We start from the raw sequence: 25,596 nt of genomic DNA, 5'->3' as shown, positions 1-25,596 counted from the left end.
GAAGTATTCCTTTAAGCTATCAGGGCGTAAGTAACAGAGAGGGCATTTAGCACCCTGGAAGAGTTATCCTCTGAAACTGTTGCCATGGAGTTATTTAGCAGCTCTGACAGCAGTAGCTTTAGAGGGAATATATTTCAATGAGATTTACAGTGGGTTTATTGTGAGGACTTATCCTCATGTCCTTCTCAAATCCCAGCTAGAAAAGACAGAATCCACTTACACATTCACAATATTGTTCCGAATCTGTAATTGTATTAAATATGTTTAGACATTTGATATATGCTAACTCCAGCTGTAATTCTATTGTTTTGTACTATTTATTTAGCTTTCTTGTGAATACATTTTATTGTGTTCTTCTGTTTGTCCCACATGAATCCCACAGTGTTCATCACTAATCTCCCAAAATTAATCCACACGCTCATCTTGTAGTTTTTAAGAGGAGGAATGGAGATAAGTGGCTTATTCCAGACACACAGCGACTGATTATGATGCACAGGGTGTTGTCTTTAAGATAGTGGAGGAGGAAGGGGATTATGAGGCTAATTCCCATATAACTTCTCCCTCATTAATCTCAGAGGAAGGATAGGGGATTCTCTAAATGATAATGTCCAATAAAGATGTCAGCAATGACATTTTACAGTGACGGCACAGATGTGAGCAGAGTGATCCATGCTGTGGAAGAACTTCCTCCCTCTTATCATAAAGCTCGCCTCACTTTCATTTCCTCCCGGGATTAGACAGAATTGTATTATATTTATGCTTTGTTGGCAAGTCATGATATAAACAGTGTGTCCCAAGGTCGAGTTTACACCCCCCCTCTTGTCCTCAAAAACTTTTCCAGAGGACTCGGATTCAAACACAGGCTGATTTGGTTTGATTTAATCACAAGAAATGGATGTCAATGTGGCAACAACATGAAGAGTTAAAGAGGCTATCAAACCTCAGGGGGATTCCAGCAAACATCCATGGACAAAACTTACTCCTATAATTCCTTAAAAGCCTCTAATAATAAAAAAAACCCGACATAAATCACTGAGGCCTCCTTTTATAATTTACTTCCACAGCAAAATCACTCCTTTAAATCCCTTTGGAGGGTTAGTTTAACAAAATGAAGGTAGATTATGAAATGTATTGAAACTAGTTCCTTCTGTTCCAAAAACACATCAGTCGGAGAAAGTCTCTGGTGAGGAGATTCGATGGTTGGGACACGCTGTCCCCCGGGGGAGGCTTGATGCTGAGCAGGAACTTGATGCTGCCAAACGTTCCCCAGTGTCCTCTCCACAGCTCAGCTAAAGCAGGTTTGCATTATATCTATCTCTGCTCTCATAATCGTTGTAGGCAAACTCAGCATCCTTGTTGCCGTGCGGGACTCTTCCGAACGGAGCGTGGTCACTGGAACACGAGTCGAACACTTCGTCCACTATTTTCTGTGCCTCCTCCGCGCTGATCTTCCTCACGGCGAGGATGGAGCGGACGGCGCGGCCACTGACGCACCCCTGTCCCAAGAAAAAACAGGACGTCAGTGTTCAGATTAGCATCGCACGCTGAAACATCCCAGAGAGCGCTCAGCTGTATCACTTACCTGATGGTGCTGCTTCAAGCCGAAGTTAAATCTGGACACTTCAGAGCCGAAGGAGCAGTCTCCACTCAGGTTAGCCGCGCGGATCTGAAATCATCACACAAAAAGGACCTTGGACAATCAGTGTTGGAGCTATATGTTAATTTGAATATTTAATAGTTAAACTGTGCCAGGCCTTTTAAGCATGGAGAGTCCCTACAAGAAACAAGCAAAATACTCCATCTGATCTCCTGCTTATTCCATTTCATATGAAAATAAGAAGTAAATATAACTACTGCAGCATAATATAAATTACTACTTTTACTTGTGGTACTTTAAGTATATTTTGATGCTAATACTTTTGTTCTTTTACTTGAGTAACATTTTGATTACAGGACTTTTACTTGTAACAGAGAATTCCTATACTCTGCGGCATCTCTTTATCTCATACCTCATTTAACTCCTGCAGTGAGTTTTTGTCATTTGAAGCTCGTTTAGGCCCGGCGTTTGGCCCGTTACCGGCTGTTTTTAAAAACATGTTATCGAAATGTCCGCGTCTGTAGTGAACATGCAATTTATTTGGCAGAAATAAGCCTTTTTTATTAAACCTTTTTTTCTTTTCTTTCTTTGGTACTATTAGTCAGCTAATTTGGGCTTTTGTAAAAAAAAAAATATATATATATATTGCTTTAAAATTACGTTTATTTTTTGAAATATGTCAGATCCTCTCTTCTTTTGTTTGGACTGCCACCATATCAAAAGCATACATCTCCTGGAGACTCAGGGGAAGTCAGTTATTTGGATTCTCTTTACAACCTGCTTTTAATATGCAGAATAAATTGGTTATTGAAAATTTGAGTTTTTATGCACTTTGCACTTTAATTCATGAAAGAGACACAATGACAAGATTCACCGGGTAATATTAAACTAGATTCCCAACAAGCCACAAACTCCACCGCACATTAATACAGGCGGTGCTGAACACTGACCTCAGAACAGGCCAGGTGCCGCAGGTTGTTGAACCAGTCCACGTGGGCCCGGCAGTGGTCGAAGGCATGGATGAGCTCGTGTGTGACCACTCTGTTCATGTGGGACTGCTGGTGGATGTTGTTCTGACACAAAACGATCTGCACACACAGACATCTCATTAAAGTCGAGCAGCAATCTGTAAACCTGCACCGTCTTTATTAATGCAGAGGTCTCCTACCTGAGAAGAAGCCACGTCAAAACCCCCGCTCACCGTCCCGTCACAATCTTCACAGGCGAAATGCCGTTCTTTAATAACCTTGCTGTGTTGAGAGGAGAGTAAAGTCATCATGATGTGCGTCTGAACACTAGCTATAGTCTATCCAAAATCAATTCAATCACTGTTAAATTGTTGGAAATGTGCAGAGGTGGGAAGTTACTAAGAACATTGACTCAAGTAAAACGTAGAGTTAAAAGGGTGTATTTAGTCCCTTTAGTTACTTTACAGATCTGGATTAATGATGGTAAATATAATCAGCCCTTAATTCAGACTTTAGTTCACCTGCAGTAAATCCAGCAGCTACCCTGCAGTATACAGAGTCATTCAAACTAGCTGCACCTTTACCAGCTCTGAGAACACTTTAATGATCAATCATTATAAAACATATCAGAGATATTATTCTGAAATGGACAATGACTACTTTTACTGTCGCTACTTTAAGTACATTTAGATGAGATTACTTTCTACTTTCACTGGAGGAACATTTAGAATGCAGGACTTTTACTGTGACAGAGTATTCCTACACTCTGGTACTTCTACTTTACTCAAGTGCAAGATCAGAGTACTTCTACTTTTACTCAAGTACAAGATCAGAGTACTTCCACCTCTGCTTATATTTCGTGTTTAAATGATACGTACCATCCCGAGCTGTTCATGGCACTGAGGAGTAGTTTGGCATATGGACCTGACAGAAACAGAGAGCAGATAGAGCTGAGTGTGGTTCAATGACAGGAACCACTGAGAGCTAAATGTGGCTAACGCTAACTGCTGCTACTGCTACTTAATAACAGCGAGCTCCGCACGTTAACATCGCAGGTGAATGTAAACAGAACAACACAAAGACAGCTCTTCTGCAGAGAGGAGATCAGCTGTCCCTGCTCATAGGACATCAGAGGGGAACGATAACTAGCTTGCTGGAACACTCACTTTTTTCCATTGCGAGCTTCAACATGATCTCACACTTGAAATGTAAAGTGAACAGGTTCTTTACGAATGTTTTATCCTGCTTAGATCCAGTGTTTCTCTCCGGGAATAACTCGTATCCACATTCTTTCTCTTGTTTAGACTGGTCCATTGTGAAGTGTTAGTATACGCTCCCCTTGTTAGCTACAGCTAGCAAGCAGGAGAGGTCATCGCTGTTTTGTAGGTCACGTGGTCGCAAAAGGCCAAAGGTAAAGAATGGAAATGGTCTGCTATAATTTAATTTCTATCACTTTTATAGAATAAAGTACATAGACATAATGAAAACCAAAAGTCAATTAAAATCCTTTTTTTTTTTTTACAAACACAGTTTTGTTCGAATAGAATATGGTATAGATCGTCTATTGATATCATGTATGCAAGACGTCAACTTCAATCACCAAAGCCACAACAGATCCACTAGACGTGTGCAAACTGTCTGTCAAAAAGAACACAACAAATAAAAAAAGTCCTGGCTGTTTTGTATGTATATTTTTGTTTATATTTAGTTTTTCTTTTGTGAGATGGGTTCCTAGTCGTATATGTCGTGTTCTACCAGCACCCCTTTCAGCCAGTTTGCAATTTTAGTTTTGTAGTTAGTGATCGTTGCTAGCATAGACGATCTATGTTTCACCCTGCGCAAAGGCTGCTGGTACCCGGCTGTCATGGCTCCGAACGTAAACAGAGAGTTATGAATACCGACACATTTTAGTTAGTATTTAGACAAATTAACTGCAGGGACACTTTAACTGTAACTGTCAGGTGGATAAACACGTCACAGGTAATTGAGATTGTACAAGGGTCTACAGTGTCAATTAAATGTACTTTATTTGCTTTAAATTGTTGGTATTTGAGCTAGCTACGCTAGCCATGTAGCTGCTAGCCTCACGTGCATGGCAGCATGAGTCTCGTGTTTTCTACAAGATAAACATTTATGTGTGTTCGACAGGGAGAAACATGTCCGCAGGAAACAAAGCCATTGAGTTACAGCTCCAGATGCGGCAAAATGCGGAGGATCTGCAGAGCTACATGTCTGAGCTGCAGAGCTGGGAGACAGACATCAAGAAGAGAGACGAGGAGCTGAGGACCGGAGGACTGCAACAGGACCAGGTCTGTCTGTCTGTCTGTCTGTCTATCTATTCGGGATGATCTTCAGGTGTTTCAGCTTGTTGTCTCTGTGTTATAGAAGAAGCTCCCACCTGTGCGCAACATAGACTACAAAACAAAAATGAGAGAAAGAAAGAAGAAGAAGAAGGAGCTAACCAGCAACGGAGACGCTAAGGCAGGGGACGCCTCCAGGATCAAAGCATACGACTATAAATCATGGGACAAGTTTGACGTGGTAGCTAAAGCATCTTAATAAAATATAATTCACATTATTAGTGAGGTCATGGAGTATCTGACTCAGTGTCTCTGCTTCTGTGGCGGCAGGAGCAGGCTCTGGCAGAGATGGATAAGGAGGAAAGTCCTGCAGAGTCCAATGAGTCGGACTCTGAGGAAGCTGACCGGGACAAAATGCTGGCTGAGAAAGAAAAGGTGAGCAGGGCAATAAAAAAAACAACTGACAAGAAGAAATACTGACTGTTTCCTAAAGCAGATTATACTTTTATTTTCAGGGCAACACGTTTTTCAAAGCGGGGAATTATGATGAAGCTGTGGAGTGTTACACCAGAGGGATGGCTGCAGACCCTTACAACCCTGTGGTCCCCACCAACAGAGCCACCTCCTTCTTCAGACTGAAGAAGTAAAAAGCATAGATTAGGGCTGCTGACGGAGTTTTAAAAGAAGATGTTGTTCCCTTAAATCTTTGAATTCTTCGCAGGTATGCTGTGGCAGAATCCGACTGCAACTTGGCGATCGCTCTGGACAGAAACTACTTCAGAGCGTACGCTCGGAGAGGAGCGGCGCGGTTTGCTCTGAAGAAATACCAGTCTGCATTAGAAGGTGATAAACTGTTCAGAGGATTAGACCATCTGCTGTACACACTGAGCTCACTATGTGAATGTGTTTCTGTGTAGATTATGAGATGGTTCTCAAGCTCGACCCTGGGAACGAAGAGGCACAGAGTGAAGTGGAAAAGATCACAGAGGTGAGAGTCAAAGCATCATCTCAGGGTTTAGCCCAGGGGTGTCCAAGCGTTTTTCACTGAGGGCCACATACAGAAAAATATACGAAGGGCTGGGCAACTCACTAGAGCTGAGGTATATTGCCTCATAAGTTAAGTTATAAGTTAGCAAAATAAATCAAATCAGAAAAAAACAGACTGCATCACAGCTCTCCGTACCGCAGGGTTTCATTTATTTTGTTGGCAGATAATTCTTTAAAACAGGAGCCTCAGATTGCTGATAATAAGAGGAAATATGAAGCCGGTTATGCAAATAAGTTATTGGGCTTTTTGTCATCAACTTAGATTTAGTAGAAAGTTTTCCAACTTTGACTGAATTTATTTGAAAAGTGGGCTTATCAACACATAAATACTACTATGTAATATATTTTTTACATATATATTTAAGAAGTGCAAAATAAGAAAAACACAAGTTTCATGTGTGGGACATATTCCATTATACTTTTGAGTTTGCTGAAGGCCGATTCAAAGTGGCCCGCAGGCTGTATTTGGCCCCCGGGCTGTAGTTTGGACACCCCTGGTTAAGCTTCATCTCTCAAGTCCTCTCCTCTTCATCTCCTCACTGTCACTGACTGCTTTCAGACTCTCGGACATCAGGCACCTGGCGTCCTAAGTGGAGCCACACAGGAGGCTCCCACAGAGGCCCTGGAGCAGCAGGGAGGAGAGGAGCAGGAGAGGAGACAGGAGGAGGAGAGAAGACAGGAGGAGCAGCAGAGGCGACAGGAGGCGGCTGTACAAAAGGACAGGGTAAGCTTTGCCACATATTAGGGGCTGACTAAGAAAAAGTGACCAAATGTCCACGAGGAGTAGTTTTATGGTTCCAGTTATTTTCATTTCATTTAGCCACTTTTAGCACTTTCAGTTTTGGTTAAGAAGGGTGTACAGTTTGCTCTTATCATAAGAAGTAGGAACGAGCCAGATGATATGACGCTGTTTGGCACAAATGATTCAGATGTCCTTTGAACAATCTTGGGAAGTAATGGAGCTGTGTTTGGAAACAGTCCTTCTAAGTTTTCTGACTGTGCCTTTTAGGGGAATGCTTATTTCAAGGAGGGGAAGTACGAAGCGGCGGTTGAGTGCTACAGCAGAGGCATGGAGGTCGACAGCCTGAACGTGCTGCTGCCCGCCAACAGAGCCATGGCCTTCCTCAAGCTGGAGAAGTGAGCACCGCTTGTGTTTCTGCAGCAGGTTTGTGGTTAGAGTCCAAATTAAACACCTGCGTATTGTTTTCGTGTGTTTGCTGCAGGTATGAGGAGGCGGAGGAGGACTGCAGCAAAGCCATTTCTCTGGACACAACTTACATTAAGGCTTTTTCCCGGCGGGCCACTGCCAGAGCGGCTCTAGGGAAAGTGCAGGGGGCCCGACAAGGTGCTGTGCACAGCAACACTGTAGGGAAACACAATACACTGTATATAGGGTGGATAAAAGATACTAGTCTGTGTCTCTTTAGTTTAATTTCCATCTTTATATATGTGGCAAAATAGGTTTTGTTCTGTTGTATGACTTTACTAAACCTGTAACCGTTCAATTAATTCATCTTAAATTGAAATGACTGAAATCGCTGAGAACATGGTTATTATTATATAATCGTGTTATTTTATAATCTATTATTTCATGTCCCAAAAACAGTGTCTGATTGTTTGTGTGTGTGTGTGTGTATGGGAACAGATTTCCAGGAGGTGTTAAGACTGGAACCTGGGAACAAGCAGGCCCTGAACGAGCTGCAGAGACTCCACATGGTAGGTTTTCCTCTGAGAGACTGACGTGTATTCCTCTGCTCTGGACTTAAGGACACTCTCTGAGCTTTGATCCTCACCAGTGTTCTCCTGTGTTTAATAACGTGGTTGTGTTTCTGTCAGGACGCGGCTCCCAGCGGCCTGCTGCAGACTGCAGACGGCTCACTCAGGAGAACCGTTCAGCCCGTAGACAAGCCAACACACCTGCAGTCAGCGGTGAGTCTCTCCTGACCAAACACTCTCTCAGATTAGAGGACTAGATTAGAGGATTCCAGGTGACCGTCGCAGGATAATGTGCTTTTTATTTTTTAAGGGATCCTTTAATTATTACATGTATCTATAGATCTACAGAAGCTTAATCTACACAGCATTACTTAGAAGCAGTGTTAATCTTGGCAGCGACTTTAGATTTATTCTTCAGAACAAAAATGCTTTAGTAATTCTAGTGTCGATTTTAATTGCTGACATTTCAGAGGTCCAGCTTCATGACTAAAATACCAACCTCCTTTGGCAGAAAGACTTTTAAAGGCTCTTGCTCCTGCTCATCTGCAAATGGAGCAGACATGTAAAAATACAACGATACAATACATTAAATTCAAAAAGGTACCAAAAAGTAAATATAACACTTCCATCACTGGAAATGTAAATGGACACAAAACAATATAAAATAAAAAGTGGAGAAGTGACATATGCTTCCGCAGTTCCTCAATTGATCTGTGTAAATGGAGCATGAGTCCAAATGTCTGCCAACTCCAAAGGAAAGGCCAGAGCCCATGTTGGTTGTGGTCAGACCATGCATCGCTTTCTTATTTACTTTAGACCTACATTACGTCCAATGTTGTTTTCAGTAATCAGATTATATTAAATATTTCAGCCTATTTAGTCCAGACAAAGCCTGTACATTTATTTGAAACCAGACTTTATCTAATCATTAACTGATGAAAAACATATTGAATTGCAAAGATTATATTCTAAAGCTTTCCTCTTTGTGATGATGGATCAGCCACAAAGTAGTTATCACTGGCTTTTTACTGGCTAAAACATTAATCAAAGAATAAAAAGAAGAGTAGATGATCTGATAGTCATTTATCTGACACACTTTTTAGTTTCCAGCTTAGCGTTGTTAGCCAGCAGGTGGCAGGACAGATAACAATAACATCTGGATTGTATGATAGTATGACTAGCATGTAGTGCAACCAAGGGTGCTTTGGACTGATGGTGGACCTGTTCTGCTCTTCAGAAGCCTCTGCGCAGGATCGAGATTGAGGAAGTGAGTGGAGAGGTGACGGTGTCTGAGGTGGAGTTCGATGGGTCCAAGTTCCTCATCAAGGAGGTGATGAAGGAGGCTGAGGACGACTCGTCTCCACTGTCCACATCCCCCAGCGCTAAAGTGATAAAGATAGAGGAACTAGCAGAGGTCCCTTCACTCTCTGACAGGTGAGCTGGTCCTCCCGAGGGGCCTGATGTAAGGGATCTGATTTCTTAAAGGGACAGTACACCACAAAACTAAACAGTCTCCCCTGTAGAGGGATTATCAATTTAGGTTTCCATGTGTTTAATGTTTTGAGTGTAGAGATGTCAGACTTCTCTTTAATGTAATAGGAGCACATGGCTTGTTAACAGTTATGTATTTTTAATTTGATTTTATTCCATACTGTCATTTGATTTGCAATTTGTTCTTCTGTGTGTTCCTTGTGTGAACTCCTTCCTGTCCTATCCTGTGTTTTTATTGCTTAAAAGTCTTTGTATCTGTAGTACAGTTCATGACGGGACTGTGGTCCAAAGGTTTTAAGGGTTTTTAATTCTATGCATATTTATTTACACTTTTTTCTAACTATTTAGATTAGACTGCTCAAATACCTTCATTTCCCTACAGGGATCAATAAAGGTTTATCTTATCTTAAGGAAATCCACAGACCTTGTTGTGAGCACTTTTCGTGGAGGAACTATTTTCTCTACCGCATCATTGCGCAGAAAGGAGCGTGCACCTACTCCCGGATGAGGGGCTCCTGTTCCTTTGAGAGGGTGTTGTTATGAGGAAAGAAAATAGCTCCTGTGTGAACCTGCTCACAACAAGGTCTGTGGAATAGCTTGAGAGACCGGGTCATGATTTCTGGAATTAGATGTTGCTGAAAACTTTAAGAACCACAAGCCCAGCTCCATCTGTTTTCATTAAAAATACAGAAGACGGACAGGTCTAACTCTCAGCGACTCACAGCGAAACAGTTTGGATTGATGAATAGTACGAAAGTTGAGAGGACATGCGTATCTATTTTTGATTTTGGAGTGACTGTCCCTTCTTCTCTCCAGAGTTCCTTCTAACAGCCAGAGCAGACATCCAGTACAGCAGGAAGTGGCTCCTCCTCCTCCGTCAGCACCCAACCTGCCCCCCCCCCCCACCAACAGCTTCCAACTGGAGGCCGACCTGCGCAAGCTGGGCCGGCAACCTGAAGTCATCTACAGATACCTGAGGGTGAGCTGCTCCCCACTGTCCGGGACTCAGGGTGATGACATGCTGCCCCCCCCCCCTTCTTTAGTTTATTTGCTTGGTTTCATTGTGCAGCACATGATTTGATTGGTTATGTTGACCTTGTAATACCCCCTCTATATGATTAAAGTTTATATTAATTATAATAAATAATCAGACTATGTGCAAACACAACCTCAAAGTCAAGACCCCTCTCAAAGTTTTCTGTGTTTGTGTTCCTTGTTTGTTTTCTCTTCATGCAGCAAATCAACCCCGAGGCACTCACAAGCATATTCCAGAACTCCCTGGAGCCGGACATCCTCAACCAGATCCTGAACACGCTGCATGGGTTCTACATCAAGTGAGTTTGAAAATATTGTTTATTAAATTGGTTGTGTGTTGCCGTGCATTAACGCCGTGTTGTGCAGGAATGAGGCGGCGGCCGTCACGCTGCAGGTCCTCAGCAGTCTGGCCAGCGTGCGGCGCTTCGACATGGCCGTGATGTTCCTGTCCTCCGCGGAGAAGAAAGGTTCGTACATGTTGCTGATAATACTTCATACTTTTACTTCAATAAGATTTTGAATGCAAGTAAAAGTAGCAATACTACAGTGTTAAAATACTCAAATACAAGTAAAAGTACTAGCATCAAAATATACTTTAAGTTCTAAAAGTAGAAGTAGTCATTGTCTAGAAAGACACATATATTTAAAATGATTAGGTTATAGTTACTGATTAATTAATGCGTTCATTTCTTACAGTAGGCTTTATTTGACTTTATATAATACTGGCTATCTTAGCCTATCATAATATATGATAATGAATTAGTTGATTTGCAACATATCTAGTAACTAAACTGTAAAATAAATGTAGTGGAGTAAAAAGTACATTTGCCTACAAAATGTAGTGGTATTAAAATAGTAGCATAATGTAAATATAGTAAATTCAAATAAAAGTACCTCTATTTGTAATTAAGTGCAATACTTGAGTACATGTACTGGCAGTCTCTCCAGACAGGTGTAAGTTCCTTTAAGATGCTACCCGCACAAATATTAACTAAGACAGATATTTGATGTACGAGTAGATGTGCTAAAAAAGAAGAAGTGCAATCAAAGGAGCTTCAGTGGAGAAAGGCTCAGCCTCTCTGATGGGATGTTGCTGATTGCTCATACGTGTCATATTCCATCATATTGATAACTGGCTGATCTACTGTTCTTCCCCTAGTGCTCACAGACCTGTTCAACTTCCTGCACCGGGCCGAGCTGGAGACATCCTGCATCGCAGCGCTGCAGAAGAAGTACGGAGTGTGACGCTGCTAAAACTCTTCATTTCAACTCTCTACATCATTTAATAAGCCAACTATTAATACAATGTTCCTAAATATTCAGCTTGCTTTCATTCACATGGCCTCCTGTGGTAAAATGACCCTAAATATGTTCTGCTCTCTCTGCATTTATTAAAAGTTGGAAACTGGAACTTCACCAATGGCGGTTTGTTGTTCTGATCATGATGCGTTCAAGTGTTCAAGCTGATGCGGTGAATACCTGTGCGGTATCCGGTTACTATGTCATAGCTAAATCTGCCACTTGACTGTCAAACTGAATATATGTAACGTTTTGAAAGCTGTTTTCATAAATGCATCACACGTATCTACATATTATAGTGTATACCCAAGACAGATGTTCTATTAACAGGAAGTGTGAGTTTCCAACATTCCAGCAGCTTTTGAATGCAGCCTGAGTATGGCCTGGTCTCTGTGAGTACTTTATTGTTCTGTTCTGGGGAAGCAACAAATAAAGGTGTATTGACAAATGTTTGTGTGTGCCCTGTTGTTGACTCACTCTAGAAGTTAAAGTAGTCCTGAACTCTAGGATAATCTCTGATGTGTCACACGGTGATGAATTAGCTGGGTTATCGGAGCAGGTACAGAAGCTCATTGTTTATTCAGCAAGATATACATATTGTTTGGCAAGACAAATGGGTGTGTGTATATATACAGTGAAATGAGATTAGCTGTGTAATTAAAAACCCAACAACTCTACGAGTCAAACACAATCCTTTCTCTCTACTTGTTTATTCTTGTTCAGGGTCACAAAGAGGTTGGAACCTTTCCCAGCATGCATTGTCCTAACTCCAGAGTACACCCTGTTCAAGGCGCCAGTCCATCACCGTCAGTACGCAGCGCCTGAGCAAATACTGCCACTCGCATACGTTTAGTGTCCCTAATAAGAAGATTACCAACTCTACTTTGTGATCCACTGCACAGAGTATTCAGGAGGGGGCAGGGGGGGTGCTGTGGTGGGAGGGGGTTCCTCAGGGTCTCAGCATCCACACCATTGAGGATCTGCAGGGAACATCACATGGATTAGAATCAAACTGCAGCCCAGTACTATGGCACAATTCCAATCTGGCCCCTGCACCCTCTCTGCATCCCAAACCACACAGTGGGGGATGGAAGATTGCTATAAGACCCCACCCCCCACCCCCCAACAGTATACCAACGTAACCAATGACTCTTCCTTTCCATGTCATGGGACAGAGGTGGAAGGATAGTCAGAATATTTACTGAAGTAAAATCAGAGGTGGGAAGTAACTAAGTACATTTACTCAAGTACTGTACTAAAGAACAACTTTGAGGTACTTGAACTTTACTTGACTATTTCCATTTTAACCTGCTACTTCTACTTCACTACATTTACAAGATAAACCATGCTATTTTACTCCACTACGTTTAGTAAACAGCTTTAGCTACTTTTAACAAAATGACTCCAAATGTTTAAATATTTTACAAAAAGTCAAAACGCTACCTGATGCAACCATATTATTTAGACTTGTCAAATGTATGTATATAATTATACACACATAAAGGCTATATTTCTGCACAATGATTGACTTTTTATTCTTTACGTACATGTTGCTGATAATACTTCATATTTTTACTTCAGTGAGATTTTGAATGCAGTACTTTTACTTGTAATGAAGTATTTTGACAATCATTTATTAGTACTTTTACTCAAGTAAAGCATCTGAGTACTTTCATCACTGAGTGAAAGTAGCAATACTACAGTGTTAAAATACTCAAATACAAGTAAAAGTACTTGCATCAAAGTTTTAAAAGTAAAAGTATTCATTGTGTAGAAAGACGCATGTATTAAACATGATTCTACTATAGTTATTGATTAATTAATGTGTTCATTTCTTGGTTTAAGTAGGCTTCATTTTAAGTACTTTATATTATACTTCCTATCTTCCTTTCTTAGCTAACTTCTTTTATATCATACCTTCCTATGATAATGAATTAGTTGATTTGTATGTATAACTTAAATCTGCAACGCAACTAGTAACTAACGCTGTAAAATAAATATAAAAGTAAAAAGTACATTTGCCAAAATATGTAGTTGTGTTAAAATATGAAGTAGCATAAATATACTCAAGTCAAGTACAATTAATTACATTTTTTTTACTTAAGTACGATTCTTGAGTAAATGTACTGAGTTACATTCCACCACTGCATGGCACACTCTCCAGAGAGATGTAAGTTCCATATATCAAAGTGTCCAACTAAGACCCTTTGATATATGGCCACCACTTTACAATAAGACTACCCTTATACAAGTTTTACGAATAGTTTGAAATTCATTTATTAATTAGGTTGTGAACACTTTATAAATCATTAATAAGCTTTTATAAGACAAGAGATAGTGGGGGGTGGGGAGAATCAATTCAGTGAACAACAGATACTGAGGATGCTGGCTGATGAAGAAGACGGAGTAAGCTAGGTAGCCGATATAAGGCTTATCATCTTGCCAAATAGTGAGCCTGTGTTGATGTATGAAAACTATGTTAGAACTGGTTTATAAATGGTTCTCAATGATTGATAAAGTGTTTACAACCTCATTAATAACCTAGTTATAAACCATTTATGAATCCTTTATCAGGGTCTTGTCTTATTGTGAAGTGGTACTGTGGGTTCCTCTGGAGAGGGTGTGGCTGCATTGTGTCCAGCCTTGATTTGAGTAACTCAGGACACCTGGGTCTGGTGCCCTGCAGCTACTTAGCCTCTCTGCTCCTTGCTGCTCTTTCCTACAGGCACCCGGTTTGGTTTAGTTTGCTGTGGTTACTTTACTTTGTGCTCCTCAGCACCCTCACACGTACGTCCACGCAACCCTCTTTTATTTACACTACTGATACCACTGACGTCCACACCTCATGCTTTAATCATTTTGCATTTCTTTAATTTGGTTAATTTTAATTACTTACTTAAATAAACATATTTTATTAACCAATGATATTGAGTGTCTCCCCTTTGTTGTGGCCTTTTGAGCCAGGTCATAACAGGTACCGATATATGTACTTAAAGTTATTTAAAAAACGTTTACAACAGGAAGATACATTGTATTTAAGATCAAATATATCCTTTTCTAGTCTAGAAAACTATAAAGCTGTTCAATTTATTATGAAGTATACTAACTGGGACTGTTGCAATAACAAAGAATGTCGTAAAAACGATTAGATGTGCTAAAAAAGAAGAAATGCAATCAAAGGAGCCTCAGCGAGTGAAGTTCCTCCTGAAATACACCTTAAAGCAGGGTGCATAATGCAGCTGATAGAGCCTACAGAGGGAGCTCGGCGGGTTGTGGAGTGTGAGTGTGTGAGTGCCGGATTGCAATGTACAAAGGCTCCTGGAACAGCCTACCTGACACACTGAGCGTCTCGTTGGTAGTAGCCATCTGCCCGGTGTAGGTGTTCTGAGCCTGGCAGCTGACGGACTCTTCAGAGATGTAGCGGTTCAGGGTGATGTCTATCACGCTCCCCGTCATAGTCTTTCCGTACACCGTCCACTGGAAGCTGCAGGAAGGAGTGCACTCAGCTGAGCACGTCAAGCTGGCCGTGACCCCGATCTCAAGAGAAGCGGGCCCTTTGATGACCACGTTCTTTGGTCCATCTGCAAGAGAAGACGTAAATACATGATAAGTCGGCTGAAGCGCACAGAAACCAATGAGAGTGAGCCCTGATATCTGCTTACCGGGCACCACCACAGTGGTCTCAGCTGTCAGGTTCTGTTTTGTGGCAGGATTCAAGGCCACACAGGTGAGGGGGGTCGTGTATGGAGGTGCTGCAGGTGTAAAGGATATGGAGGTTTTTGTAGCCAGGAGCGAACCACCGTAGAACCAGCTGATGGAGCAGACGGGGAAGCAGGTAGCCACACATTGCAGCTCTGTGGTGGATCCAGGCTGAGCGTACATAACTGCCCCCACCGGCCCTCCACCAGGTTTATATATAGATACTTGATCCGGCCCGTCTGGAAAATAAAACACAACTCAAATACGCAGAACGGAGTGTCAACACATCAATTCGCCAGCACCCTGGAGGGATGGTTCAGATGTTTTGAGGCGGGGTTGTTCGAAGTATCTGTTTCTGGCAAAAACAGCTTGTTTTTATTATTCTTTTACTTGATTTTGGAGCAGCATTTTTTCCAGCGTGAAGCTGGATTGAACATGTTTGCTTAGCATAAATGCTTGAAGTTGGGACAGTTAGCCTGGCTCTGTCCCCACGGTCACTGATTCTAACCACAAATCACAGTGAGTAAGATTACAAGAGTATTTTTCTGACCCTGGTATACTCACAGTTAACTTGCATCAGGTAGCCCACAGATAAGATGGGGGGGCCCTCCTCTCCCACCACACATTGGTACAGTCCTCCGTCCGCTCGGAAGAGGAGACTGAAGGTGATGGTGGTGTTGTCAGGGGAGAGGCGCACTCTTTCAGAGGCTGGCATCTTGTGTTTGTTTTTGAGCCATGTAATGGTGGCTGGCTCCTGAGGGCCAACACACTGCAGAGAGAAAGACTCTCCTGCAACCGGCAGGGCCTGCGTGGCAGGACGCACTGAGAAGGGGTCTGTGCAGAGAGTCACAGCAAAAAGGATGAACATTTGTAGTTAGCTATGGCTCTTACAACCGGACACAGTGTCAGACTCCGAAAAAAATAAAATAATAAAGATTTCCAGCATGTGGCTCTTCACACTTCACAATAGAGTGGTGCAGGAACGAGTCCTAAAAACTGGAAGTAAGTTAGCATTTCACCACTTCCAGTTACCTCGTCTCAGTCAGTGGGATTTTTCCGTAGTATTTTGGAAAATAGCTCAAAATAAGGTCTGTGGTTGATTTAAGAGACGGATCACGTTTTGTTCTACGACATTAAATCCATCAGCAGTCGGCCTACCAAAATACGTCATCCCTGCACCACTCTATAAGGGCCCCTTAAAAGGCACTTCATCATGTTTTATCAAAGATATGGGCATCAAAAGGGTCTACTTTTGCAGCGATCCGAGCCCACCAGTTTCTCACATATTATTACTCTAACAAAAATCAGTAGGAGCAAAGTGATGGACTCACCAATGACAGTGAGGTTCACAGTGGTGCTGATTGTGGCGTTAGATAATAGGTTTGTAGCCTCACAGGTCAGAGGCTCAAATTTAAAGTAGTCACTAAAGGTGATCCCCAAGCTCTTGGCAAACTTTTTATTTTCAGCCGATTTCAAAATGGGTATCTCAATATGGTCCCCTTGGAATGTCTCCCCCATGTACTTCCATATAATTTCGCAGGAAGGGTAGCATGCAGCAGAGCATGTGAACATGTATTGTTCTCCCATCGTCACTGTGGTGTTCCCAACAATGCTGATGTCAGAAAGGCCTGAAAAGGAGATAAAATGTATGAATTAGAACCCACTTACAGTCATGTTCAGAGGTGGGAAGTAGTGGAGTACAAATACTTTGTTACTGTACTTAAGTACATTTTTCTGATATCAGTACTACACTACTTATTTTTCTGACGACTTTCTACTTTTACTTCTTACATTTTTAACACAAATACCTGCACTTTGTACTTCTTTCATTTCCAAAACAGGCTCGTTACTTTAGGTTGAATCTGCGTTTGGTGGCGTGATTATTTTTATTTAGAGTCATTGTGTGCCTATTTATTTTAACACCATCCGTGTATCCATTATTTCCTGGTCTTCTCTAAATAAGAGGGACCAATGAGAACTCGAGTCTATTCCCATCATCCTCTGAACCGGAAGCAACTGTGGCGCCTTATTATCCCAAACAGCGCCAGAACCAGAACCGCAGCTCACAGTTGTTCACCGTTGAAACATTCATTAGCTAACAATGATATTATTACAATTTGAAAAAATACTTTGATGTTCTATTAATATAAAGTGAGGTCCATTTACCAGGTATTCTATAAGACAGTTGGTAGTTATCTGTACTTTTTACTTGAGTACATTTCGAAGCCAATACTTTACTTTTTTGAGTAAAGAAGCTTAGTCAGTACTTCTACTTTTACCAGAGTATTTTTAAACACGAGTATCTGCTCTTATACTTGAGTAAAGGGTGTGTGTACTGTGAGATTATCATTCATTTCTTTCACTTACTTGCCACGGCCAGCAACAGAGCCTTACTGATGTAGACATGTGAGGCGGTATCCTGAGCCGTACAGGTCAGATTCTCAACGAAATGAATACCAGATGTGGATGGGGTGACAGAAATTGTGTTTCCTTGGGCATTACTTAACACCAGACCATCATCAGTGACGGTCCAGGAGTAGCTGCACGAGGAGTAGCAGTCGGCAGAGCAGGTGAAGTTGGACACAATTCCTGCAGTCAGGAAGCCTGGACCGCTGATGTGTATGTTTGTTGGTCCAGCTGAAAGAGTTGGAAGTTGGTTTAAGGTATTCTCCTAAAAACACACATGAGCTTGATTTAATTTTGTTTTGTTTATTACCTATGACTTGCATTTTCTTTTCTCCGGAGAGTTCTACGCCCGTCACTGGGTTGACTGCTGTGCAGGTAAGCAGTTGTGGTGGTATCAGCTTCTCGATCTGCAGACTGAACTCGGGGCCATGGGAGGTGACATTACCCCAGGTCCAGGTCAGCAGGCAGGTTGGGTAGCAGGCGACAGAGCAATTGAAATGATACAGCATTCCTACAGTCAGTAGGTCCCCCCCGCTGATCCCCACTCCATATGGGCCATCTGCAGGTGGAGGTACATAGAAGAGGTTGAGAGACACAAGTAAAAAAAATTGTCCCTTATTATAAACATTATCATTGGGTTAGAATGCAGAGGGGTGACCCGGAACTGTTCAGGGATGCATCTTCTATTAGATTTTGATGTCATTCTGCTGGCTGCTTTAATATATGGCCTCCCATGAAGTCATGTGGAAGTTCCTATATCTCGTGGTCTTCGTCACAGGAGGAATTGTAGACATTTAGCAGTCATTTAAGCACCATAAGGTCTGTCATGGTGAAGTTGAGGTAACTCTGAACGCTAGTTATCATCTTCTAATATCTCCTCATCATTTCTGGGTAGTGACAAAGCTAACAAGAATACAAATATAAATGGCCACCACAAGTCTCATGCGTAGGGGTTGTTGAGTTTGTCCTTAGGAACAGAGAGGAATGAAGAAATCCAGTAGAAGCTTGGAGTCAGAGAACCAATAGAGTGAGTTTGGACAACTGGTCACCTCCTGAATGCTCCTCAGTGTTGTAGTCAAGTCACCAATTCTCGAGTCAGAGTCACTCTTTAGGTCCCCACTCTTCGAGTCCAAGTCTGAGTCACCCAAAAAGAGTCTGAGTCGAGTCCGAGTCATCATTAACTGCTCGAGTCCGAGCCCAAGTCCGAGTCACACGTTTGAGTCATCATGTATAAATCTGAGTGAATATATTTGTTTAAATCTAGCTGTTGGTTTGGTTCTTATCAATCGATATTTGTTATTGTCTACATTGCTTTTATCCTCTTATTTTCGGCATTGTTTTTATTCTGTCCATATACAGTAACTGCTGTGAAGCAGAAGGGGGTTGTGTCTGTAAACATCTTTAGACTGAGAATAGCGGGGACGTGCGGTACGGGAGCTCCGACTCAATTCCGAGTCCAGGACTCGAGTACTCCAAGTTTGACGCCTCCACAGGTTCACAAGACTGAATACTTTACATAGCTCAACCAGCTTAGAAATACTGTACACAGAAAGAACTTGCAGAAGGAGCTAGTAGGAAGTCGTCTGGGCTACCTACTGGGTTGCCAACACAATATTGACCAAGAACTAGATAAGTTGCTGAGGATGGTTAAGGAGTGTTTTTGCCGTAACATTATGGAAGTGTGAAAAGCCTTTACAGGACTTGCTGCATTAGCATAAAAGCCAAAGTGATCTGCGACATGGATTTACGTCTGTCGTTTTAAGCACGCTCCTTTTTGGACGATCTTCTTCATTCTACCTTAACTGATAATACCCCACGCTGACACAAATGTTACAGGACATTTAAATGTACTGGAAGGTTCCTGATATAGCTTTACCCTTGATTTTAACTCATGAAGTCCCAAAGTGTAACATACTGGACACCATGGTTGGTCATGGGCCAGGTCATGTGTTTTTGTGTCCAAGATGTCCGTGTGCCAGGCATGTGACTGAACTATCGATTTTCAAAAGCTAGTTTTTATATTATAATTATAATACTTACAAAACAGGTCCTTTATTACATTTAACCTGTTGGGAAAACATTTGTTGATCAATTTATATGAAACAAATAAGATAAAAATCGCTCTGACGTTAATGTCACATCGGGACTTTAATCCTAAAATGTCTCCGAATGTGGAGTGACATTAAAATTATATTGACACAAAATTAAACAAAAAAATCCCCTTAATTTATTAAATTATAACAAAATATATAAAGAATAACTTTAACATAAACGCCCAATGTCACATATACTGTATATAACTTTTCAGAGATCTGACACTATTTCTGACATAAAAAACTATGTCAGAAATGTGTTCTATTTAGTCTTTTCTATGTTTCCCTTAATTTTCCTTTAAGTAGTAATGGGTCCGGGTTATATTTTCTGCTGTCTTTTATTGTTTAGAATTTTATAGCCATTTAACATTTTCATTGTTTGACATTCATCTCAAATATGCTGAACACCACGTATATGATGACCCGTATACTCACAGTTTACTTGCATCTGGTAGCCAACAGACTGAATGGGGGGACCCCCTTCTGCCACCACACATTGGTATAAGCCATCATCAGTGTGCACGAGAGGATTGAACGTCATCGTGCTGTTGTCAGAGGAGAAGTGCACTCTTTCAGATGCTGGCATTGGGAGTTTGTTCCAAAGCCATGTGATGGAGGCGGGGTTCTGAGGGCCCACACACTGCAGAGAGAAGGGCTTTTCTCCCACTGGCAGGCCCTTAGAGGAGGCGTGCACTGAGATGGGGTCTGTGCAGAGAGAAGGATTCAAATGATCAGCTTGAAGGACGTCATTACTTTGTGATTGAAAAGTAGGTGCAATATGACTCACCGATGACAGTGAGGTTCATAACGGAGGTGCTAATGCTGTGAGACACAGTGTTCATAGCCTCACAGGTCAGAGGCTCGATTTTGGTGTAGTCATTAAAGGTGATCTGCAGGTGACAGGCAAACTTTTTCTTGTCCCCCTGATGTAAGATGGGTATCTGGACTTGGTTGCCTTCGTAAGACTTTCCCATGTACTTCCATACAATGTTGCAGGACGGATAGCATGCAGCATAGCATGTGAATGTGTACTGTTTCCCCATTGTCACTGTGCTGTCACCAACAATGCTGATGTCAGATATGCCTAAAAACGAGTTTGAGAAAAATAAGTTTGAATCAGAACATCGATATAATCAAATAACCAGAAATAATCTCATCTTCAATGTACTGCATTTTAAAGCAATTAGCTTTATTGTTTTTTTGGTTAAACCACTGGAATGCTATTTTGACACAGGCTAACATTGTGTTATGGCAGCACATGTCAAAGTGAGTCAGTGAAGTGATTCAGGGATGTCAGTTTCCCAGCCAAACGTAGGCTACGTAAAGTTAGCTGACATTAGCTAACATTAGCTAAATCTAGTTTACATTATTCTACATTAGCTAACATTATTCTACATTAGCTAACATTAGCCAATGTTAGCTCACATTATTCTACATAAGCCAACATTAGCTTACATTATTCTACATTAGCAAACATTAGCTTACATTATTCTACATTAGCAAACATTAGCTTACATTATTCTACATTAGCAAACATTAGCTTACATTATTCTACATTAGCAAATGTAATTTATACCATTGAAGCATTTTAAAAAGGAACATAATGGTAATAAACAACGGATATGAATACAAATACAATCAGGTGTCAAAAGAAGCTCTTCCCAAATCTGTGTTATATGGCTTAAGCAATACTACATTTACTTAGTACTAAGTGCAATTTTGAGGTACTTAAATTGAGTGTTTCAATTTTGCGTCTACTCCATTAAAGTTCTACTAAAGTTTTACTCCACTTCATGTATTTAGTACCTTTAGTTACTTTACAGATCTGGATTAATGATGGTAAATATAATCAGCCCTTAATTCAGACTTTAGTTCACCTGGAGTAAATCCAGCAGCTACCCTGCAGTATACAAAGCCATTCAAACTAGCTGCACCTTTACCAGCTCTGAGAACACTTTAATGATCAATCATTATAAAACATATCAGAGATATTATTCTGAAATGGACCAATCAAACAATGACTACTTTTACTGTCGCTACTTTAAGTACATTTAGATGAGAGTACTTTCTACTTTCACTGGAGGAACATTTTGAATGCAGGACTTTTACTGTGACAGAGTATTCCTACACTCTGGTACTTCTACTTTACTCAAGTACAAGATCTGAGTACTTCAACTTTTACTGTGACAGAGTATTCCTACACTCTGGTACTTCTACTTTACTCAAGTACAACATCTGAGTACTTCTACTTTACTCAAGTACAAGACCTGAATACTTCTACTTTTACTCAAGTACAAGATCTGAGTACTTTTACTTTACTCAAGAACAAGACCTGAGTATTTCTACTTTTACTCAAATACAAGATCTGAGTACTTCTACTTTTACTCAAGAACAAGATCTGAGTATTTCTACTTTACTCAAGTACAAGACCTGAGTACTTCTACTTTACTCAAGTACAAGACCTGAATACTTCTACTTTTACTCAAGTACAAGACCTGAGTACTTCTACTTTACTCAAGTACAAGACCTGAGTACTTTTACTTTACTCAAGAACAAGACCTGAGTATTTCTACTTTTACTCAAATACAAGATCTGAGTACTTCTACTTTTACTCAAATACAAGATCTGAGTACTTCTACTTTTACTCAAATACAAGATCCGAGTACTTTTTCCATCTCTACCATTTACAGAAATGGTGATGGAAGTTTAACTGACTTCCATCATGTGTAACACAATGGTGACCAACACATTTTTCCAATTTGTGGTATTTCTAATTCACGCTAGGTTCTTTCACATACTTGCGACGGGCAGCAGCAAAGAGCTAGTAATGTAGAGATGTGAGATGGGATCGATGGCCTCACACAACAGGTTCTCTTCGAGCACAGTGCTGCTGTATGGAGTGACAGAGATGTTGCCAGTATTTGCCTTGCTGAGCGTCTGCCCTTTCCAGGATACGGTCCAGGAGTAGCTGCAAGATGGGTAGCAGCTGGCTGAGCAGATGAAGATGGACTCCGCTCCATAGGTCAGATAGGTTGGACCGCTGATCTGTATGTTTGATGGTCCCGCTGGAACGTTTGGAATTACATTAGAAGGGAGTGCAGCTGAGGGAATCCATGAATTAGAATTCACGTTGGTTATTCGTACCTGTCACCTGCAGGGTCTTTTGGACAGTGGATGACTTCCCTGTTGCAGAGTTGAACACAGTGCAGGACAGGGTCTGTGTTGGGACTACATGCAGCAGCTGCAGGCTTAGCTCGGGCCCCTGAGAGGTCACACTACCCCGGGTCCAGGTGTACTTGCAGTCTGGGTAGCAAACAGCTGTGCACTGGAAACCATACGGGATTCCCACTGTCACAATACTCACCCCCACGATCTGCACCGAGGACGGCCCGTCTGCAGGAACAACACACAGGACTTCCTACTTCAGTTCCAATAGGAACATATTCAAGTAAACTGAACAATATGAGAATCGTAAAAAACCTTTAAAGATGGCATTTATGGCTAACAATCAGAGATAGAAGGATCTTACAGGAGCTTTCCCCGACAGCTCCACCCTCCTCAGTTTCACTGGCAGAAAAACCTTTGATGTGAGAGAAAAGAATACATCAAAACAGATTCATTATTAAAAGAAAATGGTCAATGAAGTAAAGCAAAGGGTCTCAAATGTTTTTATTCAAAGCAGGTCATAAACAGCCTAAAAAACATGGTCTCCGCTTATTTAAATTCAAATTCAATACGTAAGATTTTAACAATTTAAGACAAAAAGTAAAATATTTGTTGAACTATAAAACCTTTTTCGCAAAAAAGAAAGAAAAATCCCTTTATTAAAGTGTTATAATTGATTTTATGTTAGGATTTAAATTGATAAACCTTTGAATAAACCTTCCTCAGACACACTAGCAGAGAGCTTACTTTGAGAGTCATTTGAAACGGTTTTTTCAGCGTTAAACAGAATGCAGATTGATGAGCAGATGAAGATCAGGAGGGTCTCTTACCTGCCAGGCAGGTGAGCAGGAGCAGGCAGGCGGAGAGCGGATCCATGATGCTGCACGCTGAGCGACTGTCCACACTCCTTTAACCTCACACACTCTTATAGCTCCTGGCAGAAGAGGTCATGCCCACTGTTATCACACACTCTTTCAAACACGGACAACAAATGAGCGAATGTTACGGGCAGAGGCGTGCAACATGTGGGTTATCAGCGGCCTCTATTCTCTGCTGAGGGTGTGTGTGCAAGCTGACATATCTTATGGTTTTGTCTTCTGTGGGTTGTGGTTTCTTTTGTCTCTGCTCACCTGGTTCAGGTCACATAATGTTCTTCGGTCTGTTTTTCATATCTGCCTGCGCCACAGGCCCAGCAGATTCTAAACTCAATTTATCAAAGCATCTTGATAGAGTACAAGTCCAGCAGCCTGCCAGATCTGATATGCTTGGGTCTTTTATTGTGTGGTTATGTTAATATATTTGCTTTTTAGGGTTTTAAAAGGTCCACCATCACTGTCTTTTGCCTCTGGTTTTGGTCTACACCGCCTCCCTAGATGAATATCTGTCCCTTTATCATATAGGTCTCTCTGAAGACAGATACCTCTGAACGGGGAGTTCTAATTCACCAGTCACATTTATTTTTAACCTCTTCTCATCATTTCTGGGGGAAAGAACTAATGAGACTACAAATATAAATAGCTAACACGAGTCCCCCTGCAGAGGGTGTTAGGGCTTGTCCTTAGGGGGGTTGAACAGAGGGTTTTTAGATCATTTTCTTCAAGAAGATGCCTGCTGTGTCCAATATCAACTCGATGCGTTATTTAAAAAAATAACCATGTTAGTTTTCTTCTTGAAAAGAACAAGGAAGCTACCAAAGATTTGATTGCTAGTGGGTAAAAAAAACTAGAATTTGGGGGCATTAATGACCAAATACTGTATGTAGCAAATTTGAATCAGCTAAGAACAGCTGCTCAAATTGTATTGTATATTTTATTTAATTTTAACTGAAAAGGTCAGTAAATCTACCCCTGCCCTCTAAATTAAAAGACTTACATAGGAGGGTAAACATTGACTTGTTTGTGTCCCAGAGGTTTGAGCTTTCCAAAGTAAAACGGTTTGGTTTAATTAACATTTCAATTATTATGACATTTTTATTGCCTTGTCTACCATCAAATCCCCATCAAAGCCAGTGTCAGTGATGTAAATCAAAGCTTAAATGTCAGGCGGGTGATTTCTCTGTGTTTGTTAGCGGACTGATATGACCTCTGGGTGTGTCCTCTTACAGTAACTGCTGTTTGCCAACACGATTACAGATTGTATCTGGTGTATGAGGAAATAATGAAAATAAAGTGTGAAAAGTGTGTGAAAATAAAGAAAGTGTTTGAAAGTAAAGAAAGTGTTTGAAAATAAAGAAAGTGTTTGAAAGTAAAGAAATATCCCATGCATATTGAAATTTACCCATAACACATTTTTAATAATTAACCATGGGAATCTTAACATTATAAATGCTTTTTAACCTTTCTGCCTCTTTCAAATTCCTAATCTGAATTCTAACATTTTACATGTCACTTTGTTTACATAATGCCTCTGTTGTTGTTTTTCTCATCAAAATGTATTACTGCAGTGTATATTTTCTGTATGACAGATGATAGGGTTTTTTTAAAGTCAGTCCCAAGTCTTAGCAGTCAAGTCCCAAGTAAAAACAGAGAAGGGCAAGTTGAGTCCAAGTCCGAGTCACATCAAAGCCAAGTCGAGTCCAAGTCCAAGTCCCGATCTTTTTCAAGTCCTGAACAAGTCATCATGTACTCTTCACTTAATATTGCGATTATTAGACTATTGATCATAATTTGAACATATCAATCTAATCTACAGTCTAATTTTATAAGTACAGATTGAAATATGTTCAATGTTTCTGTATTGAAATCTTTTACGATATACATGTGCCCTAAGACCTTCAAAGT

At 41.0% G+C, this 25,596-nt stretch overlaps 3 protein-coding genes across 3 annotated transcripts; 1 reads left to right on the top strand and 2 right to left on the bottom strand.

The window, feature by feature from the left end:
• Positions 1-864: 864 nt before the first annotated feature.
• atp23 (ATP23 metallopeptidase and ATP synthase assembly factor homolog) lies at positions 865-4,134 on the bottom strand. Its single transcript, XM_063905542.1, has 6 exons — positions 3,732-4,134; positions 3,444-3,489; positions 2,766-2,847; positions 2,548-2,685; positions 1,583-1,666; positions 865-1,496 (listed from the first exon to the last, which is right to left on the bottom strand). Exons 1-6 carry the CDS (start codon positions 3,877-3,879, stop codon positions 1,290-1,292), a joined length of 705 nt encoding a protein of 234 aa, XP_063761612.1. The 5' UTR covers positions 3,880-4,134; the 3' UTR covers positions 865-1,289.
• Positions 4,135-4,385: 251 nt separating this feature from the next.
• rpap3 (RNA polymerase II associated protein 3) lies at positions 4,386-11,905 on the top strand. Its single transcript, XM_063905541.1, has 17 exons — positions 4,386-4,545; positions 4,714-4,874; positions 4,951-5,106; positions 5,196-5,300; positions 5,381-5,508; positions 5,587-5,708; positions 5,783-5,853; positions 6,472-6,636; positions 6,922-7,049; positions 7,136-7,257; positions 7,558-7,628; positions 7,749-7,841; positions 8,866-9,062; positions 9,936-10,098; positions 10,356-10,453; positions 10,521-10,621; positions 11,314-11,905. Exons 2-17 carry the CDS (start codon positions 4,722-4,724, stop codon positions 11,397-11,399), a joined length of 1,959 nt encoding a protein of 652 aa, XP_063761611.1. The 5' UTR covers positions 4,386-4,545; positions 4,714-4,721; the 3' UTR covers positions 11,400-11,905.
• A 103-nt stretch (positions 11,906-12,008) lies between these two features.
• Positions 12,009-23,834, bottom strand: LOC134879181 (hemicentin-1-like). The gene is made up of 13 exons (XM_063905540.1): positions 23,647-23,834; positions 23,181-23,231; positions 22,796-23,044; positions 22,450-22,716; positions 20,439-20,735; positions 20,087-20,356; positions 17,869-18,117; positions 17,520-17,789; positions 16,484-16,780; positions 15,717-15,986; positions 15,116-15,391; positions 14,786-15,034; positions 12,009-12,433 (listed from the first exon to the last, which is right to left on the bottom strand). The coding sequence occupies exons 1-13, from the start codon at positions 23,690-23,692 to the stop codon at positions 12,411-12,413; spliced, it is 2,814 nt and encodes a 937-aa protein (XP_063761610.1). The 5' UTR covers positions 23,693-23,834; the 3' UTR covers positions 12,009-12,410.
• Between the last annotated feature and the right edge of the window lie 1,762 nt (positions 23,835-25,596).

This window comes from Eleginops maclovinus, chromosome 17 (assembly GCF_036324505.1).
Source record: "Eleginops maclovinus isolate JMC-PN-2008 ecotype Puerto Natales chromosome 17, JC_Emac_rtc_rv5, whole genome shotgun sequence".
In the NCBI taxonomy this organism is placed as follows: Eukaryota; Metazoa; Chordata; class Actinopteri; order Perciformes; family Eleginopidae; genus Eleginops; species Eleginops maclovinus.
Note: the sequence above shows the minus strand (reverse complement) of the source record. Positions and strands in the feature narration are given on the sequence as shown.